The 25,436-nt window shown below is 42.7% G+C and overlaps 2 protein-coding genes across 2 annotated transcripts; both read right to left on the reverse strand.

The window, feature by feature from the left end:
• Positions 1 to 8,278: 8,278 nt before the first annotated feature.
• On the reverse strand, positions 8,279 to 10,712 carry LOC118625463 (gamma-crystallin F-like). Its single transcript, XM_036254502.1, has 3 exons — positions 10,682 to 10,712; positions 10,357 to 10,599; positions 8,279 to 8,612 (listed from the first exon to the last, which is right to left on the reverse strand). Exons 1-3 carry the CDS (start codon positions 10,688 to 10,690, stop codon positions 8,340 to 8,342), a joined length of 525 nt encoding a protein of 174 aa, XP_036110395.1. The 5' UTR covers positions 10,691 to 10,712; the 3' UTR covers positions 8,279 to 8,339.
• A 9,897-nt stretch (positions 10,713 to 20,609) lies between these two features.
• On the reverse strand, positions 20,610 to 22,604 carry LOC118625461 (gamma-crystallin D). Its single transcript, XM_036254498.1, has 3 exons — positions 22,590 to 22,604; positions 22,265 to 22,507; positions 20,610 to 20,945 (listed from the first exon to the last, which is right to left on the reverse strand). Exons 1-3 carry the CDS (start codon positions 22,596 to 22,598, stop codon positions 20,673 to 20,675), a joined length of 525 nt encoding a protein of 174 aa, XP_036110391.1. The 5' UTR covers positions 22,599 to 22,604; the 3' UTR covers positions 20,610 to 20,672.
• Positions 22,605 to 25,436: the final 2,832 nt, after the last annotated feature.

The following is a 25,436-nucleotide window of genomic DNA, read 5'->3' on the forward strand; positions in this document are numbered from 1 at the left end:
CCACTCTATCTGAACAAAAAATGAAAAAATGTCCTCAAGTGAGGATTAAAAAAAAAAAATCAATAAAGGAAAAAAATTTAAAAAAAAAAAGAATATATGTACCCCCATGTTCATAGCAGCACTATTTACAATTGCTAAGATCTGGAAACAGCCCAACTGTCCATCCGTAGATGAGTGGATAAAAAGGCTGTGGTACATATACACAATGGAATACTATGCAGCTGTAGGAAAGAAAGATCTCTTATCCTTTGAGACAACATGGAGGGACCTGGAAAGTATTATCCTAAGTGAAACAAGCCAAGCAGAAAAAGACAAATACCTCATGATCTCACTTATATATGGAATATAATGAACATAACAGTCTGAGGAATAGGGTAGACCCAGAAACACGGAAGTAGGGTACAGACTGACAACCCTCAGAAGAGGGGGTGGTGGAGGGAGGGAAGAGATAAACCACAGAACTTATATGCATGTTACCATAACCAATGGCCATGGACAACAAAGCCGGGGACGGGGCAGGGGGATGGGAAGGAGGGTGTCAATGGGGTAAAAAAGGAGAAACATCTGTAACAAAAATAAAATTTAAGAAAGGAAGGAAGGAAGGAAGAAAGGAAGGAAGGAAGGAAGGGAGGAAGGGAGGAAGAGGGAGGGAGGAAGGAGGAAGGAAAGAAGGAAGAAAGGAAGAAAGAAATGCCATGTTCAGGAGATAGACACGTTCCTGTCCTCCACCTCATCTTCCCATGTCAAAGAGTGTCCTTGTCCCACACAGAGGTCATCTAACTTAATGGTGAAATCCGAGGATTCTGAGGTCGGAAGAATCCAGCTTCGAGCTGGCTCGGCTCCTTCTATTCGTCTGTGACACTGGATCACTCGCTCAACTGTTCCCAACGTGCGTCCTTGTGAAGTGCAGATACTGCCAGGACCCACACCTATGGCTGTCGCAAAAAGACGGAACAAGCAAATGGATGTGAATTGATTGGCACCGTGCCCGAGGCACTGGAAACACTATAAATGTTGACAATTATTATTATTGGCTGCCCGGCAGAAAGGAACATTGTCGAAGCAGCAGGCCAGCCGTCCAAAGCGGCGGGGCCGCCAGCAGCTGCTCGGTCCTGATGCTCGATTTCCAGGGCCCGGGCCAGCGTCGGCTCTCCCTGTCTGCAAATCTATTCCAGATGCTCCAAGAATTTCAGTATTTTCCCGTGTAATAAAACCTCAGTGGAGAATCATCTCAACAGTGCCAATTAGGTTTTATCTCCGAAATTATAATAATGCGTTTTATACCCCATGGGGAATTTTTTTTGTTTGACTCTGAGCCAATAGAGATGCTAAAATTGATGGCGCCAATAAGGAGGGGTTCGGAAAGCAGTCCCTTCCCACTGTGTCACCATTTTTAAAAGCTCCCTGTAGGGTGGAAGTTATACTGAATCCTCATTAGCCCGGGACAAGCTGAGAGAGAGCGGTTTCCATTGTCCCCGCTTTTGTCATTAGGAGCGCCATCAGCGTGGTTCCCGTGTCTCTCCCCTCCTCGGCCTCCTCTCCGCTTTTTCCTTTAGTGTTTCCTTATTTTCTGACACCACAAGATGTTCCAGACTTGTCTTGTGTTTTCTCCGCTCCTGCCCTGGAATGAACCAACTTCTCCTCAGGAGCCCTGGTTTCTTTTACTGGAGCATGGTGCTCAGATGTAAAGAAAAAACACACTGTTGTTTTCCTTGACACTGCACACAATATGCCGAACACGTCTGTATTCTGGTCACCAAATGTGTGGGTTTTTCTACACCTCAAGCGATGCTTTTTAAAAATATAGATTTTTAGAGAGAGAGAGAGAGAAACATTGATCGGCTTGCCTGCTGCACGCCCCCCCAGGGATCGAGCCCGCCACCCTGGGCATGCGTGTGGACTGGAATTCAACCAGTGACCCCTTGGTGCCTGGGGTGATGCTCAACCAGCTGAGGCACATTGGCCGGGGCTACCCCGTAAGCAACTCTCTGTTACCAGCTGGGTGTCCTATAATTTAATTTAATTTTGACATGATCTCCCTGGAGAGGGTGTCAGATCTTTCAGGTTAAGGGCCTACTCCTACAAGACTGCCTCACCACACTGTAGACCCCAGTCCCAAGTTCAGATCATCACCTGTGCTACTGACTAACTGGCTGTAGATCAGAGGTTCCCACGACCCCCTCCTCAGTTTTGACTCATTTGCTAGAGAGGCTCACAGAACGCAGAAAAAAGTGTATTACTCGATTACAGGTTTATCGTGATAAAAGGGTTTCTAATAAAGGGATTTTAAGGAGGTTTTAGTTTTAGTTTTAATTTATTTGTTTAGAAATTGTGGGTGGTGGTTTAAAGAAAAGACTTTGCTAAAAGCAGTCAGCAATAAGACCATGGCTATCAAACTAGTTTCTTTCACAGAAAGTGGCTATTCCTTTAAGTGTTTCCGAAACTTTGTTAGGACAGTCCTAGCATTCCAAAGGGTCTGTAGTTACACATGTTATTACATATTACTTGTTACCACTTAAAAATCATGGGCAGAACAGCCCAAATGGAACAGACGCATCAGGCAAGGTCTGGCCTTTCCCGGGGTGCCCTTCTCCCAGCACCTCCCGTGTTCACCAACCCGAATCTCTCCACCTCCTGCCCTTTTGGGTTTTAAGGGGGCTACATGACATAGGAATGGGGGGGCTAAATCATTGGTGTTCGGTGAATAAACTCAGTCTCCAGCTCCTTTCCCTTTGGGGGAAGTGGGGGAGGGGCTGGAAGTTACAACCTGTGATTTCAGGTGGATTGCCCTGGCAACCACCCCCTTCCTCAGGGCTTTCCACAAGTCACCTGAATTCTCAGGACACAACATGAGACAGACAGGAGAGCACTAGCTGTCCCTGGGAGGAAAGGATCAATAACCAATGGGTACCCCCCAGTCCAATTCACAAGAGTCATGATTCAAAGAACTAATTCTTACAAACATTTTTCTCCTGCTAGTCTGAATTTGGAAGCAAAAGTCAAAGTGAAATTTGACCTTGTGCTCTTGATTGGGCACCCCCGGACAGAAATCTGGGGGCGCTGACTTCGGGAAGAAATCTCATCCTTCTCCAGCTTCTGCCACATTTCTAGGATCCCATCAGGTGGGACCCTCAGAGAGTCCCATCTGAGTTGCCAAAACTGTAGTGAAGGAAAAGTAATTTTCTGTCCACCCTTCTGAGTTCTTGGTTGAGACACCCTGTACTAAAGGACAGATTAACAGGAAAAAAAACAGACGTTTAATAACATGTGTAACTCATGTACACATGGGAGATACCCAAGAAAACAGTAGAACTCCCTGAAATGGCCCAAACCACCACCTTAAATTAAATATCATTTCCAACTAAAGACAAGAGAAAGATGTTGGGGTGTAGGGGGAGGCCAGGTCGCGGGGTTATCAAGGAAAAGCACAGTAAACAAAAATAAGGTTGTTATGCAGATTTAAGTTGGGTGCTATCTCCATTGATAAGATTCTTCTGTGATTTAGAGTCATCTTCTCTTCTTGATACAGAGAGGGAGACGCTGACAGCGATTTCCTTTATAAATATAAATGTCCCTTATAAAAGGGTAACTTCTACTCTGTTTTCAGAATTTCTCCTGTACCTGCTGTTTCTCAAAAATAATTAGTTCAAAATAATCCTTATACCAAAGAGGAACGTTTTGGGGTAGCTCATTCTGCTCCCCTCCACCCACCAGCCAAAGACCACCAGGAGCACACCCGCCACTGAACAAAGTTGGATTCGCTGGTACCTGTTGCAAGGCGGGAGGCTGTGCACCGGGGCATCTCGGAAGAAGGGGCTGTTACAAGATCTGGCCTTGCGTTAGGTGCTTTAGGGTGAGGTCGGTGCTATGACGGGGCATTTAACTATTGTTACTGAACGTTCACTAGGGGGGGGGGGGGGGAAGGGGGTGGAGCGAAAACTAACTGGGAAAGCAACAGCTATCACTCGTGGTGACTGGAAGGGCGGGGGGTTGGGCCTTTGTCATTCACAAGGGTCTCGATCTCACCTGCAGTGCTCAGACATGGATGTGGAGTGGTCTTATTTTTGCCTTGCCCCGTCGCAGAGCGACCTCAGCTGCTACCAGCATTCTGTAAATTGTTCGTGTTTGTCAGGAAGACACGATGGCCTGGCTGTGAATGCCACAACAACAACAACAACAACATGGCTGTGTTGTGCGGTAGAGGGTGTGCTAACTAACCTTACTGTGCTCAGCATTTTGCAATGTATCCATGTATCAAATCTTCACATTGTACACCGTAGACTTACACAACATTACATGTCAATTATATCTCAATAAACCTGGGGTGAGCCCTTGAATGGAGGTTTAGCAAACAGGATAAGGGAGAAATAGACACATTTTAAATAAAGCTTGATTAAATAAGCAGTAGAGGAAGTGTGGTGAAGGAAAAGGAATTACACAGGAGGCGGAAACTCGAGCCATGGAAACCGTGGAGAAGAATCTGAAACAGGGCAGAGCACTGGTGGTCCTTGGAGAGTCTGATGGTAAGACAGCTTAAAACGGGCCAGTTTGATTTCGTGGAAAGAGAACATGTTGAGGATAAGACAGGGTTTATCTTACTTAAGGCCCCTGACAGGCAGATGGCCACGAAGTCAGAGTGAGAGGAAGGGGATACACCTCAGAGCTGGAGTCCCGTAGGGCTCTGGGACCTGGGTCAGTCCGCAGGGTTCCCCTTCCAGCTGGGACCTCTGGCGGAGGCTTTCTGGGATGCTCGCCACAGCCCAAAGGTACAAGAACGTGGACTATATCCGTGAGCTACATTGAGGGTTCCCAATTCTCACCTTTCAGACCAGAATAAACTGGAGTAGGAGGGGTCAGGCAGAAAGGCAAACATCTCCTGGAGGGTGCTATTCAAAGCAGCCTCAAGGTTCGTAGCTTGGGTGTTATTCTAAAGAGCCACGCTTGTGGCTTTTACACGCAAGGATGGACAGTGGAGTCACTGTTTATTACCTGACCACACTTAGACTGAGTTGGGATGTTGTAAGACCGGTGGGATGGGAACATCCTTGTACGTCTGTAGACACCGAGAGGGGTGGAGGAGCACAGGAAGTTAGCCAGCGAGGTTTGAAATAGGTGTCCTTTTGTTTTCTAAAGGATATTAATGAAGACATCTGTCAAACAATAATTCATATACATACAATGATACGAAAAATGTAAACTATATAAAAAAGAGGTGGTTGAGAAACCACAAGTGGACAAGAGTTGGAGGTGAAGTGGAGGAAATATTGGAACAAGAAGGGCCTATCCTCTCGTGGAGCAAAGGCTCATAAATTAGAAGCGGGTCTGTCAGGTGCAGAGATGGAGGAAGAGGACCAGGGGCTCTGTTAAAGTCACAGTGCAGATGCTGGCTTCCCCACTCACAAGGCCACACCTGTCAGGCCTTCCTTCAGCTTGTTTTACGAAATGCCTATGATGTGTCACAAAGCTCTCAAAATAATATTTACACTTGCTTAGTAAGCACTTGGGCTAAAGTATAAGTATACTCTGAGTACGCATCATAGCAGAGTATATATAAAAGGTGCAAAATAGCCCTGGCTGGTTGCTCAGTGGTTAGAGCATCGGCCTGTGAACCAAAGAGTCTTGGATTTATTTGGGTCAAGGACACTTACGTTGGTTTTGGTTCGGTCCCGGCCCTGGTCGGGTCGTGCAGGAGGCAACCAATTGAGGTGTCTCTCTCACATTGATGTTTTTTTCTCTCTCCCTCCCACTCTATCTGAAGATAAGTGGAAAAGTATCCCTGGGTGAAGATTTTTTTAAAAATTAAAAGAAAATGCCTTGGCCAGTTTGGCTCAGCAGTTGGAGTGTTGGCCTGCGAACCGGAGAGTCCTGGGTTCGGTTCCCACTGGGGGCATGTACATCAGGTGCGGTTTGTCCCAGGCCCTGGTTGGGGTTGTGTGGGTGGCGACCAGTCGATATGTCTCTCTCACATCGATGTTTCTCTCTCTCTCTCTCTCTCTCTCTCCCTCCTTCTTTCAAAAAAAAATTTTTTTTTAAAGAAAAAAAGATGCAAAATAATCTCTTACCATTCATGATTTTGGAAAAGGCTTTTAAACCATACTTGCCTTCCTTCTGGTGAGCACAGGGTGGAGCTCTTCTCTAGATTAAGTAAAAGTGTTGTCTAAAGAAAAGGAAGCTTCTTTAAAGAGTTTGCATTTATGGAATTCTCTCTCTGGCACAAAAGTCTTCCAACTTTCCACTAAGAGAAAGAAAAGGGAGAGAGAAGAGAAAGAATTCCAGAGCCTATAAATCAGTAATGAAGGAAAATGTGAGAATCAGGGTACAAAGAGAAAAAGCAAAGATTTATTAATGGAAAGCTGTCTTGTTAGTAATAAATTCAGCTGATAGTAAATTTAAGCATAGCTGGGTTCTAAAACCTTCTTCATATTTTTTTCCTTAATCCTTGTCTGAGGATATGTTGAGAGAGAGAGAGGGAGAGACATTGAGACATTGATGTGAGAGAGAAACGTCGATTGGCTGCCTCCCATCCTCACCCTAACCAGGATCCAACCTGCAACCCAGGTATGTGCCCTGACCAGGAATCGAACCCACAGCCTTTAGGTGTACAACATGATGCTCCAACCAACTGAGCCACCTGGCCAGGGAAAGCCTTCTTCGTATATTTAAAAAATCTTGTTCCTAAGCGAGGTAAGTGTCTCTTTGGCCCTCAGGTTGTTCAGCTGGCCTAATGGACAAAACATCCACATTGGAAGGGGCCACGGCTCCCGGGCCACAGGGTCTGTCCGTGGCTTTGCCCGGGCCCCCTGCACTCTGCCTGCTGTGCCCACTCTGCGTCCAGGGCAGGCCTGTCCTTGGGATGTGCGCCTGGAATCCACAGCTGCTCTGCCTGTGCCCGGGTTAGCTTGGTTTGAAGAGAAGCTGGGAGTCCCATCTTGGCCCTGGATTCAAATCTTGTTTACCAGTCAAGCTTTCTTATTATTAAAATATTCGGGATATTTGAATATCTAGAACAAAAAAGTAAAATAGCATATATACATCGATAAATTTTAAATCAGAAGAGAGAAATTCTTGGAAAATTATGTAATTAGTTCAGAAACTTTGGGAGTGTGGCCCAGCCATCAGCATTTTTAAAAGCTCTGTGGGTGTTTCTAATGTACAACCTGACGTGAGAAACGGTGACCTACACTGGACTGGATTTGGGGGACACTGGCACGCGTTAGCCCAGGGCTTCTCAAGTAGGCATGTCCATAGGAATCCTTTGGGGTCTTCTCTGAATGACTGCAGCAGCCCCCCAGCTGGGATCTCTCTGCTTCCTCACCTCTTCATCTCTTTCTTTCTTTCTTTCTTTCTTTCTTTCTTTCTTTCTTTCTTTCTTTCTTTCTTTTGTTCTTTCTTTTCCTCATTTGAAGACATTTTTTTGCATTTATCTTCAGATAGAGCAGGAGGGAGAGTGGGAGGAAGAGAGAGAGAGAAACATCGATGTAAGAAAGACACATCAAGTGGTTGCCACCCACATGACCCCAACCAGGGTCGGGGATGTGTCCTTAGAGGGAACTAAACCCGGGACTCTGGTGTGTGGGCCGACACTCCAACCGCTGAGCCAAACCGGCCAGGGCCTTTCTGTTTGTTTTAAAGTTTCTTCAGTAATCTTAGCAGCTAGCAGAGACAACTCATATACCAACATAATATATTCAATATTCCAATTTAGTTTTTAAAGAAAATATTTTGTGTTTTAAAGAATGCTGGAAGGACCTAGGTGAAAATAACTAGTTAAGCCCTTTGCAGAAAACTCACCTTGGGGCGGGGCCTAGGAATCTGCATTTGAACAAGTGTCGCAGATGATTCCGATGCTGGTGATCCTCAACCCATTGTTGATTCTTTGACAAAACTCTAATTTATAAGGTCCACAGACTCAAAGATAACCAAGGAACATTCATGTTATACATACTTATTAAACAGCATTTACTTCATGCCTGGGACCATTGTAAAAGAAATCTAATAATAATTCATAATAATCCCCATTACCACCTTAAGAGATGAAGAGTGTTGTTACCCCAGGTTTTACAAATTAGAAAACTGAGGCACAGATCTGCTAGGTACCTTGCCCTGCCACCTACAGCCAGGAAGTGGGTGTGTACCCTGGCATTCTGACTGCAGACCCTGTGCTCTTAACTGCTCAGGACCCCATTTCCACTGATGGGGGCAAGAAAGTGCACATTATCCCAGCTTAATTTTGGGGAACTCTTCCAAGGAGCTTGAAAGGAAAACAGGACTCCATGACTGCATGAAACACACAGGAAATATTTTATTAGCTTCCAGATGGAGAAAAGGGTAGAGACATTTCAATAGAAATCCGTGGCCCTTCTCAGAGAGCCCACTCTGGCATCCATGGCCCCCCAGTCGTGGTAGCGCCTGTAGTCCCCGGGCCTCAGCAGGTACTGCCGCCCCCGGTAGCTGGGCATCTCGTAGAGGACCCAGCAGCCCTCCAGCACACTGCAGGAGTGGATGTGGGGGAAGTGGAAGCGGTCCTGGAGAGAGGAGCAGTCCTCAGTGAGCTCCCCCATCTGGCCGCGGCAATCCTCCCTCTCGTACACTCTGATCCTGTGGGAGCTGGTCTGTGGATTCAGCAATCAGCATACAAAGAGAAGTCAGAAAACCGAGCCGTTAGCAACCAATCACATGCAGCTCTGGGGGATGAATGCTTCTTCATCTTTTCTGTATCAAAGGCGACTAAGTTAAAGAAAGAGACTTCCAGCACCAGGGCTGCTATGTGCAGTTAGTTGGATGGGTTATACACTGTAAAACTCAAAAAGTCATTATTTATGCAGACCACAATATGAATGGTTCGCCCTGGAGATTTTTCGGTCACAACCTATGTGAACCATACACACTGGCTCTATTTAGTTCCATTCTTAAGTAACAGTTTTATATATTTGTTTTGCTCTCTTCTTCATAGACGTATGGTGTTCTGGGGCTCTCCATACTGGATGATATAAAATAATAAAATATTAAAACAAACAAAAAAACAAATATATCAATGCCCAAAGGTATTATTTTGACTTCGACAACATTATTAGAAGAGGCTAAGGAGAGAGAAAGTCAATTTGAGGCACAGACTGGTGGCAATTACGCATAGGCAATTCCTTAATAACTTCCTTTCTGCTTTAAGTCCTGTTACTCTAAAATTTTGAAAAGTGGGCGCCATCAGAAAGATTAGCTCTAATATACGCTCTGGCAAAACAATTTTAGGTAACTAATGGATATGGAAGCCCAATATCATGAAAGAGGCCTTTACAGATCAATAGATTATAAAACCTTTAGAAAAAGGGAAAGGTAAGCTGTTAGTGCGGGGCAAATCCTGTCTGTCTTTCCTTGAGCATTTGTTCTTTCATCTGCTTGTTCCTTCCCAGCAGGTACCCATTCAGTGTCGTCCTTCTTCCATCATTAAATCCTCTTTACTGCAGAAGGTTCTCATGAGCAATTCATTCTGCCCTATAAGAAACTGCAGATAATGTATCTTCCGGGGTTTGTACAGGACTCACAAGTACGTTTCCTAATTTGATCTACACGACAGCCTGACACACGGGGAGCGCCATTGTCAGCCTTTTCCTTTTCCATGAGAACGTCAGGACAGAGCTTGCCGGCTGTAATTAGAAGAGCTGGGACTGGACAGGGAAAGCCCAGATTTCCGGGCTCCTAATGCCAGTCCGGGTCCTATCCTGCAGTAAAACCTCTGAGGGGGTTTCACACTTCACAGAAATGGTACATTTTCCCCAAGACTCTGTCACGGTCAAATTAGAGAATCCCTAAGGGTGGGATTCCAGGCTGCTGGGGCGTTATTTGGGTTAACAGTGGGCTTTGCAGGAGTTATTGGAATCAGAGCTGGTTACCTGTTTTTCCTAATCAAAAGGCAGCTTGAGGGACCCTTGATGTTCATAATAATAGTTTATATTTGGGGAGGGTGGCTTCTTATGTGTCAGATACGTTCCTTTCATCCTCACTACTACTGTGGGAATCAGCTACTATTATTAGCTCAATTTTACAGATGAGAAAAAAGAGAAACAGTCCCAGTAACGGTCCAAAAGCCACCTGATAGGAGTCGCTTAGTTATCACCTGTGGCATCGACACTCCGAACAATATCATGCACTACTCTTTCCCAGTAGAGGTGAGTTTAATTTTAACAAAGTAAAACAAAATGTCCAATGAAAAGCATTGCGTCACATACGTTTACGGTAGAAGAAACCTTACAGATATTAATAAAGGAAAAGAGAACAGTTAGAGCCACAAAAAAGCGGGCTACCGTCCTGCACTGGTGTGACTGACCGGAGGGTGCAGAGGGACCAGGGGACCGGACTCACGTGGGGGATGAGGCGGCAGGAGCCCACCGAGTCGCTCAGGCCCATCCACTGCTGGTGGTCGGGGTAGTCGCCGCGCCGCAGGAAGTACTGGGGGCCCTGGAAGTTGGGGCGCTCATACAGCATCCAGCAGCCGCTGTCCACGCGGATGGAGCCGCAGCGGCTCAAGTAGGGCTGCAGGTTGGGGTGGTCGCTGCTGCACTCGAAGTGGCGGCCCTGGAAGCCGCGGTCCTCGTAGAAGGTGATCTGCAAGGAAGGGAACGAGAGGTCAGAGACCTGGGCCCGGCCGCGTCTGCCGGGGCCCTGTCGGCCTGGGCGCTGGGCTCACCTTGCCCATGGCTGGTGACACGTGCGAGCTCAGGGGGGCGGGCAGCGGGCTATATAGCAGGCCGGCTGCTGCGCTGGCGGGAACAGCACAAAAGGGGCCCGGGGGAGGGGGATTTCCTCTCTTTTCTATGTAACGACCTGGGGTGTGTGTGTGGTTATTGTATGTTTCCTCTTAGACTCTCCAGAGCTTTCGAATTGATGACTCGGGTTAAAAGTCACTTGGTGCCTCTAGGACCTTTACATGGAACCTATTCAGGAAATTGGAACTGAGCAAAGGCGTTGAACCGAGTTAATCATTGTAATCAAAAGTTTTGTCTTTTTAAATTGCAAAATGATCTCTTTCTGAGTAACAGCGCGGGGCGGTGAGCAGGTCCCAGGTCAGAAGGGGCTACAGCGCGGGGCGCTGAGATCAGGCGTTTTCTGGGTGTGAGAGTGTGGAGCCTGGGGGCGGACTTGCCTTCCCCACCTACCGATTAGAGTAGGAAGGGGTGTCCCTCCCAGGGAAAGTCTCTGCGGCTAAGTGGGTGTGGCGGACACTAGTAACACCCGGGGAAGGATGACAGGGGCTTAGGCGAGGGAGCGCTCTCGGAGCGCCTGCCTCAGCTCTGCTCCCCGAGACTGAGCGGGCCTAGGGACATCTCCAGGATGTCTCCAGGGACTCAGCTTGTGCCTCCCACCCCACAGGAAAGGAAATCCTTGATTTAGGAATTCATGAGGTGGCTCACTGGTGGTAATTTATCACACTGTGACTGTGACTGTGACTGTTAAACTAATAATTTTGCAAACCGAGTGCTAAGCTTAGTTCTAGCTGCTGACAGCTGCAAGTTAACATGCAAATATTAGATTTAAAATCCTACAATTCTGCCTTCTCTGACGTTTCCAGCCCTGGTTGCTCTCTAGTTAAGGGTCTGGCTCCAGGGATTGGATTTTTCCTTCTTTCCCCCAATACCACCCCCCTCCCAGCCCCAGGCAGCTCCTAGTGCCCTACTCTCTTTCGAGCAGGATTTCTCAATCTGATACTATTTTGACATTTTGAGTGAGAAAATTTTCGGGGGGGGGGGGGGTGCGGCGGTGTCCTGTGCATTTTAGGATGTTTAGCCTCATCCTTGGTCTCAACCCACCCGGTACTAATAACATTACTCTCAAGGTTGTGACAACCAAAAATATCTTCAGACATAGCTAAATGTCCCCTAGGGGAGAAAAATCAACCCTGGTTAAAACCACTACTCTAGAAGGAGCTAGTCCTTAATTAGATACAACCTGGATATACCGTCTCATTCCATAGTTTGAAATCTTGCTACCAAAATCTAACGCTAAAAAATAATTTCTCCTGAACAAATTTCATTTGATACACATAAATTTAATAAGAATTATTCATATTCTTTCTTTTACAAATTCTAACTTTATAGAAAATTTGGAAACTATAGAGAAGTAGAAAGAAAAAAAAATTAAAACCATAGTACTGTGTTTTTAAAACAGCATTCTTTTTTTGTTGTTGTTAATCCTCACTGGGGGATATTTTTCCATTGATTTTTAGATAGAGTGAAAGGGAGAGAGGGAGAGGGGAAGAGAGAGCGAGAGAAAAAAAAAATCGAATGGAGAGAGGCACATTGATTGGTTGCCTCCCATATGAGACCAGGAATTGAGGATCATACCTGCAACCCAGGTATGTGGCCTTGACCAGGAATTGAACCTGGACCCTTCTGTCCACAGGCCGAGACTTTAACCGCTGAGCCAAACTGGCCAGGGCAAAAAACAAAACAAAACATTCTTGATCTATTTTTAAAAACCTTTCAGTTTTGCAGGATGAAAACATTCTAGAGATCTGTTCCACAACAATGTACATATAGTTAACACTACTGTACTGTGTAGTGAAAAATAGTTAAGATGGTAAATTTCATATTATGTATTTTTACCACATAAAAGACATCTACCCTCAAAAACCTCATCTTAATGTTCACTTCTTTGATATAATACTTCTATCTCTAGATATCAGGAAACAGTTAAAGGTACAAGCAAACATTATGTCCAGTGGTATTTTATCAGACATTGTTTATAACAAAACATTAGGTAAAAATAAACTGTCCTAAATATGGCATTAAATTAGATAAATCATAGAACATCTGTTGATGAGATGCTATGTAGCTACCCAAACTATATTCTAAAAGAGTTTATTTAAAGATATGAAAAATGTTCACCATATAAGTTTTATTTAAAGCAAATATATTATGTACTGAAAACTACAAACATTCTGTGAGAAAAGAAGATATAAATAAATGGAAATACATCTTGTATTCATGGGTTAGAAGACTAAGTATTGTTCAGATAGCAATACTACCCAAGGTGATCTACAGATTCAATGCAATTCTTATCAAAATCCAATGATGTTTTCTGCAAGAATAGAAAATCCAGACTAAAAGTTATACAGAATCTCAAGAGACTCCAAATTCCCAAAACAATCTTTAAAAAGAAGAATAAAGCTGGAGAACTTATACTTCTTGACTTCAAAACACACTTCAAAGTTACAGTGATCAAGAGTGTGGTACTGCCCTGGCCATTTTTCCTCAGTGGGTAGAGCATTGGCCTGCAGTCCAGAGAGACCCGGGTTCAGTTCCCGCTAAGGGCATGTACCTTGGTTGCAGTTTGTCCCCGGCTCTGATTGGGTTGTGTGGGTGGCAGCCACTCGATGTGTCCCTTTCACATCAATGTTTCTCTCTCTCTCTCTCCCTCCCACTCTATCTAAACAACAAATGGAAAAATGACCTCCAGTGAGGATAAAAAAAGAGTGTGGTACTGGCATAAAGATAGACATGTAGAACAGAGATGCCAGAAACAAACCCTCACATGCATGGTCAAATGATTTTTGACAGTTGCCAAGACCATTTGATGAAGAAAGGACAATTTTTTTTTCAACAAATGGTACTCAGAAAACTAACTGGTCACCCACATGCAAAAGAATGAAGTATTGGATGCTTACCTTATTCCATATGCAAAAATTAACTCAAAATGCATTAAATACCTCAATGTAAGAGTTAAAACTATAACACTTAGAAAAAAACATAAAAGGAAACATTCATGACAATAAATTTGGCAACGATGTCTTGGAAGTGAAAAGAATAGGTATAGGCACCCTGGCCAGTTTGGCTCATCGGTTGGAGCGTCGGCCTGCAGTCCAGGGAGACCGGGGTTCGGTTCCCGATAGGGGCACGTGCCTCGGTTGCAGTTTGTCCCCGGCCCTGGTCGGTCATGCGGGTACAGCCACTCGATGTGTTCCTTTCGCGTCAATGTTTCTCTCTCTCTCTGTTCCTCTCTCTCCCTCCCACTCTACCTGAACAAAAAATGGAAAAATGTTCTTGGGTGAGGATAAAAAAAAAAGAATAGGCATAAGCAATAGATAAATTGGACTTCATCAAAATATAGGGTAAGCTAAACTAAGTATACTGTTGTGAGTACAAGAAACACAGTGTTTCATTTTTATACACCAATAATGAACACACACAAAGAGAAACTAAAAAATCAATCCCATTTATCATTGCAATAAAAAAAATTAAGATACCTAGAAATAAACTTAACCAAGGAAACAAAAGACCTGTTCTCAGAAAACTACAGGACATTGAAAAAAGAAATAGCAGAAGATATTAAAAAGTTGAAGCATATACCATGTTCATGGATTGGAAGAATTAACATCATTAAAATGTCCATACTACCCAAAGCAATCTATAGATTCAATGCAATCCCCATCAAAATACCAATGACATATTTCACAGAACTAGAACAAACACTCTAAAAGTTTATATGGAACCAAAAAAGATTCCAAATATCCACAGCAATCTTCAAAAAGAAGAACAAAGTTGGAGAGATTACAATTCCGGATATCAGGTTATACTAAAAAGCCTTTAATCAAAACAGCCTGGTACTGGCACAAGAACAGGCATATAGATCAATGGAACAGAACAGAGAACCCAGAAATAGACCCAAGACATTATACTCAGTTAATATTTGACAAAGGGGACAAGAGCTTACAATGGAGTAAAGACAGTCTCTTCAATAAATGATGTTGGGAAAATTGGACAGCATGCAAAAAAATGAAACTAGACCAACAACTTACACCATACACAAGAATAAACTCAAAGTGGATAAAAGACTTAAACATCATTCATGAAACCATGAAAATCCTAGAAGAAAATGTAGGCAGCAAAATCTTAAACATCACACATAGCAGAATTTTCACCAATACATCACCTAGGGCAAAAGAAACAAAGGAAAAAATTAATAAATGGGACTACATCAAACTAAAAAGCTTCTGCAGAGCAAAAGAAACCAGCATCAAAATGAAAAGGGAACCCACTGTATGGGAGACCATATTTGCCAATGATACATCAGATAAGGGGTTAATTTCCATAATATATAGAGTGCTCATACAACTCAACAAGAGGAAGATGAACAATCCAATTAAAAAATGGGCAGAGGACCTGAATAAACACTTCTTCAAATAGGACACATAAATGGCCAAGAAACATATGAAAAAATGCTCATTGTCACTAATCATCAGAGAGATGCAAATTGAAATGACTATAAGATAACATCTCACCTGCCAGAATGGTTGCCATCAACAAATCCTCAAATAACAAGTGCTGGTGAGGGTGTGGAGAAAAGGATACTTCAGTACACTGCTGGTGGGAATGCAGACTGGTGCAGCCACTGTGGAAAACAATATGGTGTTTCCTCAAAAAATTCAAAATGGAACTACCATTTGACCCAGTGATCCCAATTAGGAGCATATTCTAAAAAGCTTGAAACAACAATCAGGAAGAATATATGCACCCCTATGTTCATAGCAGCACTATTTACAATAGCTAAGATCTGGAAACAGCCCAAGGGTCCATCAGTAGACGAGTGGATAGAAAAAGCTGTAGAACATTTACACAATGGAGTACTATGCAGCTATAAGAAAGAAAGATCTCTTATCTTTTGAGAGGACATGGAGGGACCTGGAGAGTATTATGTTAAACAAAATAAACCAATCAGAGAAAGACAAATATCACATGATCTCACTTATTTGTGGAATATAATAACAAAATAAGCTGATAAACAAAATAGATCCAGAGACATGGAAGTAGGAAATAGACTGACAAACCTCAGGTGGGGGGTGGGGAGGCAGGGAGAGGGAAGGGGAGGAAGAGATAAGCCAAAGAACTAATATGCATATATGCATAACCAATGGGCACAGACAACAATATGGTGAAGGTGGGGGGATGGGTGTGGGGAGTGGGGAAGAGGGAGTCAAAGAGGGAAAAAGGAGAAACATCTGTAACAAAAATAAATAAATAAATTTAATAAACAAAGCAAAAACTACCATCAACAACATAAAAGAGAATATCACTGGGGAGGTTGAACTGTATTCATGTTTTTTGTTTCTTAGCTTAAAATTAACATAGGTTAATTTTATTTTCTGTATCTTTTCATATTATGGAAGCATTTCACTTTTAAAAAATAAAGTTAACTGAAGTCTAAAAAAAAAGTAAAAGACCAGTTTATTCTTAAATTATTATTTATTAATTATTGTTTTATTTTCCATAAGAACAACTGTAAGTCTACTTTTGCCCCACCCTGTTAAATCTTTTGTGCATCAAAGGAGACTGTCAACAGAATATAAAAGGAACCTGTGAAATGGGAGAAAATATTTGCAAATCATATTAAAGAACTTCTACAACTCAGCAACAACAAAAATCAAATTAAAGCTCAATTAAAAACCAACTTGAGTAGACAGGTTCTCAAATGGCCAATAAGCACATGAAAAGAGGCTCAATATCACTAATTATTAGAGAAATGCATCAAAATTATTATGAGGCCCTGGCCAGTTTGGCTCAGCAGTTAGAGCATATTCCTGGAGACCAAAGAGTCATGGGTTTAATTCCTGGTCTAGGGCACACACCTTGGTTGGGGCTAGATACCCAGCCCTGGTTGGGGTCATGTGGGGAGGCAATCAATCGATGTGTCTCTCTCACATTAATGTGTCTCTCTCTCTCTCTCTCTCTCTCTCTCTCTCTCTCTGTGTCTCCCTCCCTCTCTTCCACTCTATCTGAAAAAAAATCAATGAAAAAATATCCTCGGGTGAGGATTAAAACAAAACAAAAAAACTATAATGAGATACTACTTCACACCATTAGAATGGCTATTATTTAAAACAACAAAAACAAAACCCAAAACAAAATAGGAAATAACAAGCGTTAGTATGTGGAACAGTTGGAAACCTTGCACATTGCTGGTGGGAATTTAAAAGGGTACAATCACTGTGAAAGACTGCATTTCTCAAAAAATTAAACATTGAGTTACCATAGAATCCAACAACTCTACTTCTAGGTATATACCCAAAAGAATGTAAAGCAAAGACTTGAAAAGACATTTGTACACCACTGTTTATGGCAGCATTATTTACAGTAGCCAAAAGATGGAAACAACTCAAATACCAATTGAGGAATGAATGTAAAACAAAATGTAATATAGGCATGAAATAGAACATTATTCAGTCTTAAAAAGGAAGGCAATTCTGATAAATGTTGTAATATAGGCAGACCTTGGAAACATTGTTTTACGTGAAATAAGCCAGACACAGAAGGACAAACACTATATAACTCCATTTATTTGAGGTGTTGAGAACAGTCAGATTTAGGAATCCAGAGAGTGGGATGGCGGAAACCAGGGGCGTGAGAATGGGGAGTGATCGTTGAATGGGCAAGGAGTTTGGGATGGTTAGAAAGCTCTGGGTGTGTGGGTAGTGCTGATGATTGCACAACAGTGTAAATGTTCTTTATGTCACTGAACTGTACAGTTAATAATGGTTAACATGGCCCTGGCCAGTTTGGCTCAGCAGTTAGAGCGTCGGCCCGTGGACCAGAGAGTCCTGGGTTCAGTTCCGAATAAGGGCACATACCTTGGTTGCAGTTCATCCCCAGCCCAGTTGAAGTCATGCAGGTGGCAACCAGTCGATGTGTTTCTCTCGCATCAATGTTTCTCTCTCTCTCTTTCTCCCTCTCTGTCTGAAGATAAATGCAAAAATGTCCTTGGGTGAGGATAAAAAATAATAATAATAATGGTTATAATGGTGCATTTTATGTTATGTATATTTTCCCAAAATTTAAAACATATTTCATGGGCAACAAGAAAAAACTGAATATTAATTTTTTCAATATTACTTCTTGATTTTGATAATTATACTGTATTTGTAAGAAAACATTAAAATGAGGTGAATCCTAGGGATTAAAAATGAATTAAACATTTAAAACAATGTTTATTTTAAATTTCTTATCGTCTTACTTTATAATGAATTAAAAGAATAATATAATTAACATTAAACACTTTTTCCCCCTATTAGTATCTTTCCCTTCTTGGGCTTCCTCACTCTTTCACCCTTTATTTATTTTATTCTAATTTCTTTACATCTCCAAAGCTTACACTTAAGAACCTGACAATATTTCAAGGTCCTCTTTAATCCTGGGAACTTGTGATCTCGGCACAATTGTATATTGTTCCAGTTGCAGTTAGCAACTTGCCTATTGTTTTCAGGGACACCAGCTTCTGGATGATGCAGCTGCTAAATATGGTGGACAGACAAAACCTGGGACCCTAAAGATGTCGTGGAACTGCTGAATCAACCATCCCTAAATTCAGTGCCATTCTAGAACTTCCTGTCATGAGAGCTAATAGATTTCCACACTGTTTGCCCATTTGACAGGGGCTTTCTGCCACGTTCAGTCTAGTGTATCCTAACTGATTCAGATCTATTTTGGGGGAAGGGTTGGGGGTGAATTTTGATCAAGCTTTGGAGGGTGAGAAGCTCACCAGGAAGAAGGTAGGGAAGAGTAGCCTGGTGAGGCACACACACATAAAGTGCAGTTGGTTTGCTTGGAGGACTCAAGTGAGGTGGGAGTAGGGACAACTGGGGTTAGGTAACAAGATGAATTAAACAGGCTGGGAACTGGTTCTTGAAGGAAGTAGAGTATTTCCCTGTAAGCACTGGAGAAGCGTCAAAGGTTTAATTAGGGACATGAATGACCAGATCAGTCTCTGAGCACATACATAGTCATCAGTCTTCCTCTCTAGAACTCTAGCCATGGGAGCACAAGTAAGACAGAACAAGAGGCAGGAGAGGGCCAGTATAAGTGAGTACAGTGCCTTATTGTCCTATAATCTTATACACATAATACAGTAACAAACAGACACACATGGTGTATGTAGATGGTTCTTATTTGTATGTGTGTAACTGTGTGTGGGTGTGTGCATAATTACAGAAAGAGAATGCAGCTTTGCATTATCTTATACATGTAATTCAATTCCTGGTTGGTTGTTCACAATGATCTCATGGTAAGAATCTCTAAGCAAGTGTTGTCATTACTCTGACAAGAATCTTCCTGATCCCATAATGGAAAATCACTGGTCTCTGAGCCGTGAGTTCTGGATTCCAAGGTCACTTCTATCATTAACTGTTTGACATTTGAATTTTATGTAAAATTTGACATAAAAATTTCCCTTACCTAAAATGAGTTATCTAGGGTAGATGATATTCAGGTCTAAAATATGTCACACATCATATGAATTCATAGTGGCTTCCTTTCCTAATTCCTCTTTCCCTCCCTCCCTCCTCCTCCTCCTCTCTCTCTCTCGGCATTTTCCATTAGGAATTTTTTGAGACTCTGAATAAATTTCTAAACAGTCACCTTAGAAAAATTCACATGTACTCTGTACTACCTAGAAATGTGTTTTGAATTACACGTAACAGAACATGCAATTACAGTGGCATAAACACATTTCATTCTGGTTACAAGAAGTCTGAAGGTAAAAGATTGCTGGCAATGTGTGTTCATTAATTTTGGGTGTCAATTTGGCTGGGCTAAGGGATGCCCAGACAGCTGGTAAAACATGGCTTAGGGTGTGTCTATGAGCACGTTTCCTGGAGGGATTAGCCTTTGGATCCTTAGACTGGGTAACAAAGGTTGGCCTTACCAGTGCATCATCCAATCTGTTGAAGGCTTAAATAGGACAAAAAAGGTGGAGGAAGGAGGAATTTATTCTCTCTGCTTGAGCTGAAACATCCATCTTCTCCTGCCTTCAGACACGAAGCTCTTGGTTTTCAGACCTTTGGACTCAGCCTGAATTATTCCACCTGCTTTCCTAGCTCTCCAGCTTGTAGGTCATGAGACTCCATAATGACATGAGCCAATTCCTATAATAACTATCCTCATATATCTCTCTTTATATATCCCATTGGTTCTATTTCTCTGAAGAACCCTGACTAATAGACATTGGTTCAGGAGCTTGACCACATCAAGGCCAGCATTCCTGAAATTGTGGCATTTGCATCATACTTGTCACCTCTTACCACTTCCTTTCATCAGAAAGGCAAACGTTTCTCCAGAGCCATCTCGTCTTCCTCCCCACCAGCACCCTCCACTTACATTCCAATGTCCAGAGACTTTCACGTGATCACCTCAGCATCACATCAAGGAACTCTGCCAGAGATTTGTGAACTTGACTTTACATACAATTTAGGGGATTCAGACATTTTCTAAAACCCAATGCGGTACCCAACTTCAGAATCCCTGATTTAAGAAATAGTTACATTATCTATCTCTGAACCTCGGCTTTCAGATCCTCACTCCTTAAGGAAAAACTGAAATCTGAACAGATTTCTAATAATCTGGTTTGAAGCAGCAATTTGGTTAAAGGCCAGCCAGAGAATCAAATGAGATAATGTATTATGAAAGTGTTTTGCAAGCTATAAAGTTCTGCTTACTATGAAGGCATATTTCTATTGTGAAGATTTCCTTTGTGACCTATATGGATCATAAATCTTGGTTTCTATTTACATCTCGTGTGTGTGTAAATAACAAAATAAAAGTAACACAAAAGGAAAAACACAAGCAAATCAGTGCCAGAAACGCACAGAAAATATTTTATTAGTTTCCAGACCGAGAAATGATAAAGAACTTATTTCAATAGAAATCCGTGGCCCTTCTCAGAGAGCCCACTCTGGCATCCATGGCCCCCCAGTCGTGGTAGCGCCTGTAGTCCCCGGGCCTCAGCAGGTACTGCCGCCCCCGGTAGCTGGGCATCTCGTAGAGGACCCAGCAGCCCTCCAGCACACTGCAGGAGTGGATCTGGGGGAAGTGGAAGCGGTCCTGGAGAGAGGAGCAGTCCTCAGTGAGCTCCCCCATCTGGCCGCGGTAATCCTCCCGCTCATAAAGTCGGATCCTGTGGGAGCCAGCCTGGCCCATCCAGAGATGGAAAGAGAAGGAAAGCAAACCATGAAATGACTCCAACACATTCATGCAGTCCAATATAATGGAGACCAGCTTGAGACATTTTGAAATAAATGGTGAAAATTAATTAATTCTGAATATTTCTACACTCCCCATTTTCCAAGGTGGAGATTCAGCACTGTTTCAAGATCACAAAGTGTGACTTAGGAATTTAAAGGGAAATCTCACTTTTTTTTTATCCTCACCCGAGGACATTTTTCCATTTTTTGTTCAGATAGAGTGGGAAAGAGAGAGAGAGAGAAACATCAACGTGAAAAGGACACATTGAGTGGCTGCTACCCGCACGACCCATCCAGGGCTGGGGACAAACTGCAACCGAGGTATGCGCCCCCAACGGGAACCGAAGGCCTACACTCTAACTGAGGAGCCAAACTGGCCAGGGCGAAATCTCACTTTTTATATTCAAATGTTTCCCAGGACAAACTACTGACCATGCCAATCACACTAAGCCCGCAGAGAAATCCAAACCTTTAACAGCTTATTGCTATTTCTGCTGTTTTGAAGAAGTATTTTTAATTTTTCAAACACACATGTTTGAACAATAAAGTCAGTTTATAAAATGAATGACCTTGCATTGAGTTTAAAATAAATCTTGGAAAGATCACTAAGGGCTTGGATATGTCTGTTGAAAGCGGCGTTAAACACCTTAAGTCTCTTAGACAATAATTGATCCATATTTAATAATTAATGAATAGAATGAAGAAAAATAGGGAAGAAAAAACCATAAGCCTAAGAACTAATTTTCTTAGTGCTTTAGAATACATTAATAAAATATATATGATACATGTATAAAAGTTCTGTGTTGTTTACCATTAAGAGAGTACTTTTTTTTTTATATTGGTTGGGGAAAATTAAAATATGCAAGCAGAGAGCAAAAAGTTTGTAAAAAATGACCTTTGTAAAAGTTTCCTTTTCAACTCCTGTGTTCATGAATACCATATATTGTAGCACTTAATTATTCTTCTATTAGATATAAGTGGTTTTTCTACCACTCCATTGTAAATGATGCCAGGACAGGACCTCTATCTTTTCCATGCCCAGGGGAGCCAACACGTTCTTGCTCAAATAAGTATGTGTTGATTAATTTGTACCTGGGTAACACTTTGCTTCTGTTCAGGTAAAACGATATTGAACGAATCTGTCATAGCTTATCTTTTGTCCAAACTCTCAGTTATCCTTAATAATCACTACTCCAAATGTTTAACTTTTGCTTTGAAACCATCCATGTGCCCACACGGGGCCCATTCCTGATGTGCCGGACTCACGTGGGGGATGAGGCGGCAGGAGCCCACCGAGTCGCTCAGGCCCATCCACTGCTGGTGGTCGGGGTAGTCGCCGCGCCGCAGGAAGTACTGGGGGCCCTGGAAGTTGGGGCGCTCATACAGCATCCAGCAGCCGCTGTCCACGCGGATGGAGCCGCAGCGGCTCAAGTAGGGCTGCAGGTTGGGGTGGTCGCTGCTGCACTCGAAGTGGCGGCCCTGGAAGCCGCGGTCCTCGTAGAAGGTGATCTGCAAGGAAGGGAACGAGAGGTCAGAGACCTGGGCCCGGCCGCGTCTGCCGGGGCCCTGTCGGCCTGGGCGCTGGGCTCACCTTGCCCATGGCTGGTGACACGTGCGAGCTCAGGGGGGCGGGCAGCGGGCTATATGGCAGGCCGGCTGCTGCGCTGGCGGGAACAGCACAAAGGGGGCCCGGGGGAGGAGAGGACTTGCCGGTTCTCTTTTCTCTTTGCTGCCTTAGTCCACGGGGCTTATTGTGGGGTTTGGTCCCGTTCTCTCTGGAGCATTCGGTTGCTATCTTTGGTTGATGCTATTGAGACTGTATGGGGAAAAAGGTCGTTTGGGACATTGTCTAATAATTAATAGAAGTAGAGCTTCAGCCACTTGATATATAATATACACTGTTTTTTGTATAGGTTGGGGGAAAACAAAGAAGTGTAAGTGGGGGAGCAAAAAAGGCAGGGCCTGAATATGGTAAATGTAAAGGAACTGGCAAGAACGATCATATTACTTACGTGTCACAATGTCGAATACTAATTGTCACTAGGAAGAAAATGTCCTTAACTGAATGTTAAAATGTTCAAATTAGTCCTTTAAGAGAACTTCCTCATTAAAGGGTGTAAGAAATTGGAATGTTGACCAAGGGAGTTCGCAGAATTTCAAACTTTCAGTATGGTAAGCAAACAAACAAACAAAAACACAGCAAGCACAGATCTTCTGGATTTGGTCTGGTTCTGGTTCTGATTCGGTGGCAGTCACGCCTGGAAGTAGACGGAGGATTAGATGTTTTATCTTCGCTAATTGTGAGTCAACAGGGAGATTAGCTTTAAAATGCTTAATCTCAGAAAGAAGTAAAAGGGAACTTTCTAAGTATAAGAAAAAAATTTAAAACAAACAAACAAAAAGATGCCCTCTTAGGTTATACAATAAAAGCAAATTTCTAAGAAACACTATCTGGAAGGATCTAGATGCACCTTGGTTCTCTGGGAACAAGAGGACACAATGCTTTTGACTCAGAGGAAATTACTGCACGAAGACAAAGAGCTCTGGCTGAAATGGTGTGGGGGGAGGGAGCAGGGACTATCTAGAAGCTGGGACTCTAGGGAGACTTGGATTTACTGGCCCGGAAGTGGATGGTTTGATGGGCTGGAAAGAGCCCTGGAGTGGAAGATGACATGCCTTTAGCCTCTTTTGTGCTCAAAGAATTGTTCACAATCCTGTGTTGTCTCTTGGAAATACTTTGTCCTGACTTGGGTCATAAATCTTTGTAAGTCTAGATTTATGAATTAAACACCAACTATGTACAATATGATGAGTTCAGTTCTTTTATTCACTATGTAAAGGCATGTGTTTTCAAAGTTACTTATGTTTACATACTGCAAAACAAAGAGCCAGAATCTAAAAATTATAAAACATCATTTTTTTTTTTTACTCTTTTTTTTTTTCCAATCCTCACCCAAGGATATCTTTTTCATTGATTTTTGGATAGAGTGGAAGGGGGATGGGGCGGAGAGAAAGAAACATCGATGTGAGAGATACATGGATTGGCTGCCTTCCACACTACCCGGACCAGGGCCAGGATCAAACTTACAACTGAGATATGTGCCCTTGACAAGGAATCAAAATGAAGTATATGAGAAATAGCACTTTCTTATTTTCTATAACTCGACATATTTTATGAATCCAAGTCTTATTTATTTCACTCGGATGCAAAGAAAATTTAACGTTAGTCAATGTTAGGTTTCCTCTCCTCACTTCCCCAGGCTCCATGGTTAGGTTCTGTGGGCTTACCGTGCAACCAGGGAATTTCATCCGGTTAGATCCATTGGGGAATACTGATGTCCATTGTTGGGGGCTCTTCCCAGTTTTCACACCAGCATGGAAATGAGAACTGGCAGCCCTGAGGACTGTGGACCTGGAGATATGTTTTATTTGGTTGACACAGTGTTTAAATATTTTTTGGGGGTAATATTTTAGGTTGGTTCACTTTCCACAATTCACCACACTCCCCATTACTCCCTGCTCTCTTATAGAAGGTTGTTTCACTTATTTACACGATCTCCCTGGCCTCTGAAGGCATTGAGCGGCAACCTCAAACAGGAATTTTCAAATTCTACTCAGTTTCTGTCAGTTTTTACCAAATGAAAAAACAAAACAAAAACAAAAAACAATTATACATCAAAATTCTCAAGTGTTCTTTCTTGGTCTGAGCCATACTTCAGTAGGAGCTTGTGCATTTTGGAGTTAAAAATCTTCTTTTGTTTATTTTTATTTACTGATTTTTAGAGGGAGAAGAAGGGAGAGGGAGAGGGAGAGAAGCATCGATGTGAGAATGAAACATTGAATCACTGCCTCCTGCAACCCTGGCATGTGTCCTGACTAGGAACTGAACCAGCAACCTTTTGGTGCACAGTAGGACACCCAACCAACTAAGCCATACCTGCCAGGGAAAAATCTCCTTTTGTAAATGTTTTTTTCTTTTATAAAATAATGTACAAATAGATGGTGCTTAAATTTACGTTTTTGTTGTTTTGTTTTTAATTTTAAATGTCCTTGGCATAATTAAAATTGGTGATTCTGTGTTGGTCTCTATTTTTTAAAAAAATTGGTCTGGAAAATCTACACTATTTTTTTAAATTGTTTTTATTAATTTGTTTTTGTTACAGATGTTTCTCCTTTTTCTCCTATTGACACCCTCCTCCCCTTCCAAGCTGCCCTATCCCCAGCTTTGTTGTCTATGCCCATTGGTTATGCATACATGCACATAAGTTCTGTGGTTTATCTCTTTCCCCCCAACACCCTCTCTATACCCTGCCTCTATGTCTCTGAGTCAATTTTGTTCATCAGTTTGTTTAGTTCATTGTATTCCACAAATAAATGAGATCATGTGATATTTGTCTTTCTCTGCTTGGCTTGTTTCGCTTAGCATAATACTTCCCAG

Source organism: Molossus molossus, unplaced genomic scaffold (genome assembly GCF_014108415.1).
Source record: "Molossus molossus isolate mMolMol1 unplaced genomic scaffold, mMolMol1.p scaffold_m16_p_11, whole genome shotgun sequence".
NCBI classification, from domain to species: Eukaryota; Metazoa; Chordata; class Mammalia; order Chiroptera; family Molossidae; genus Molossus; species Molossus molossus.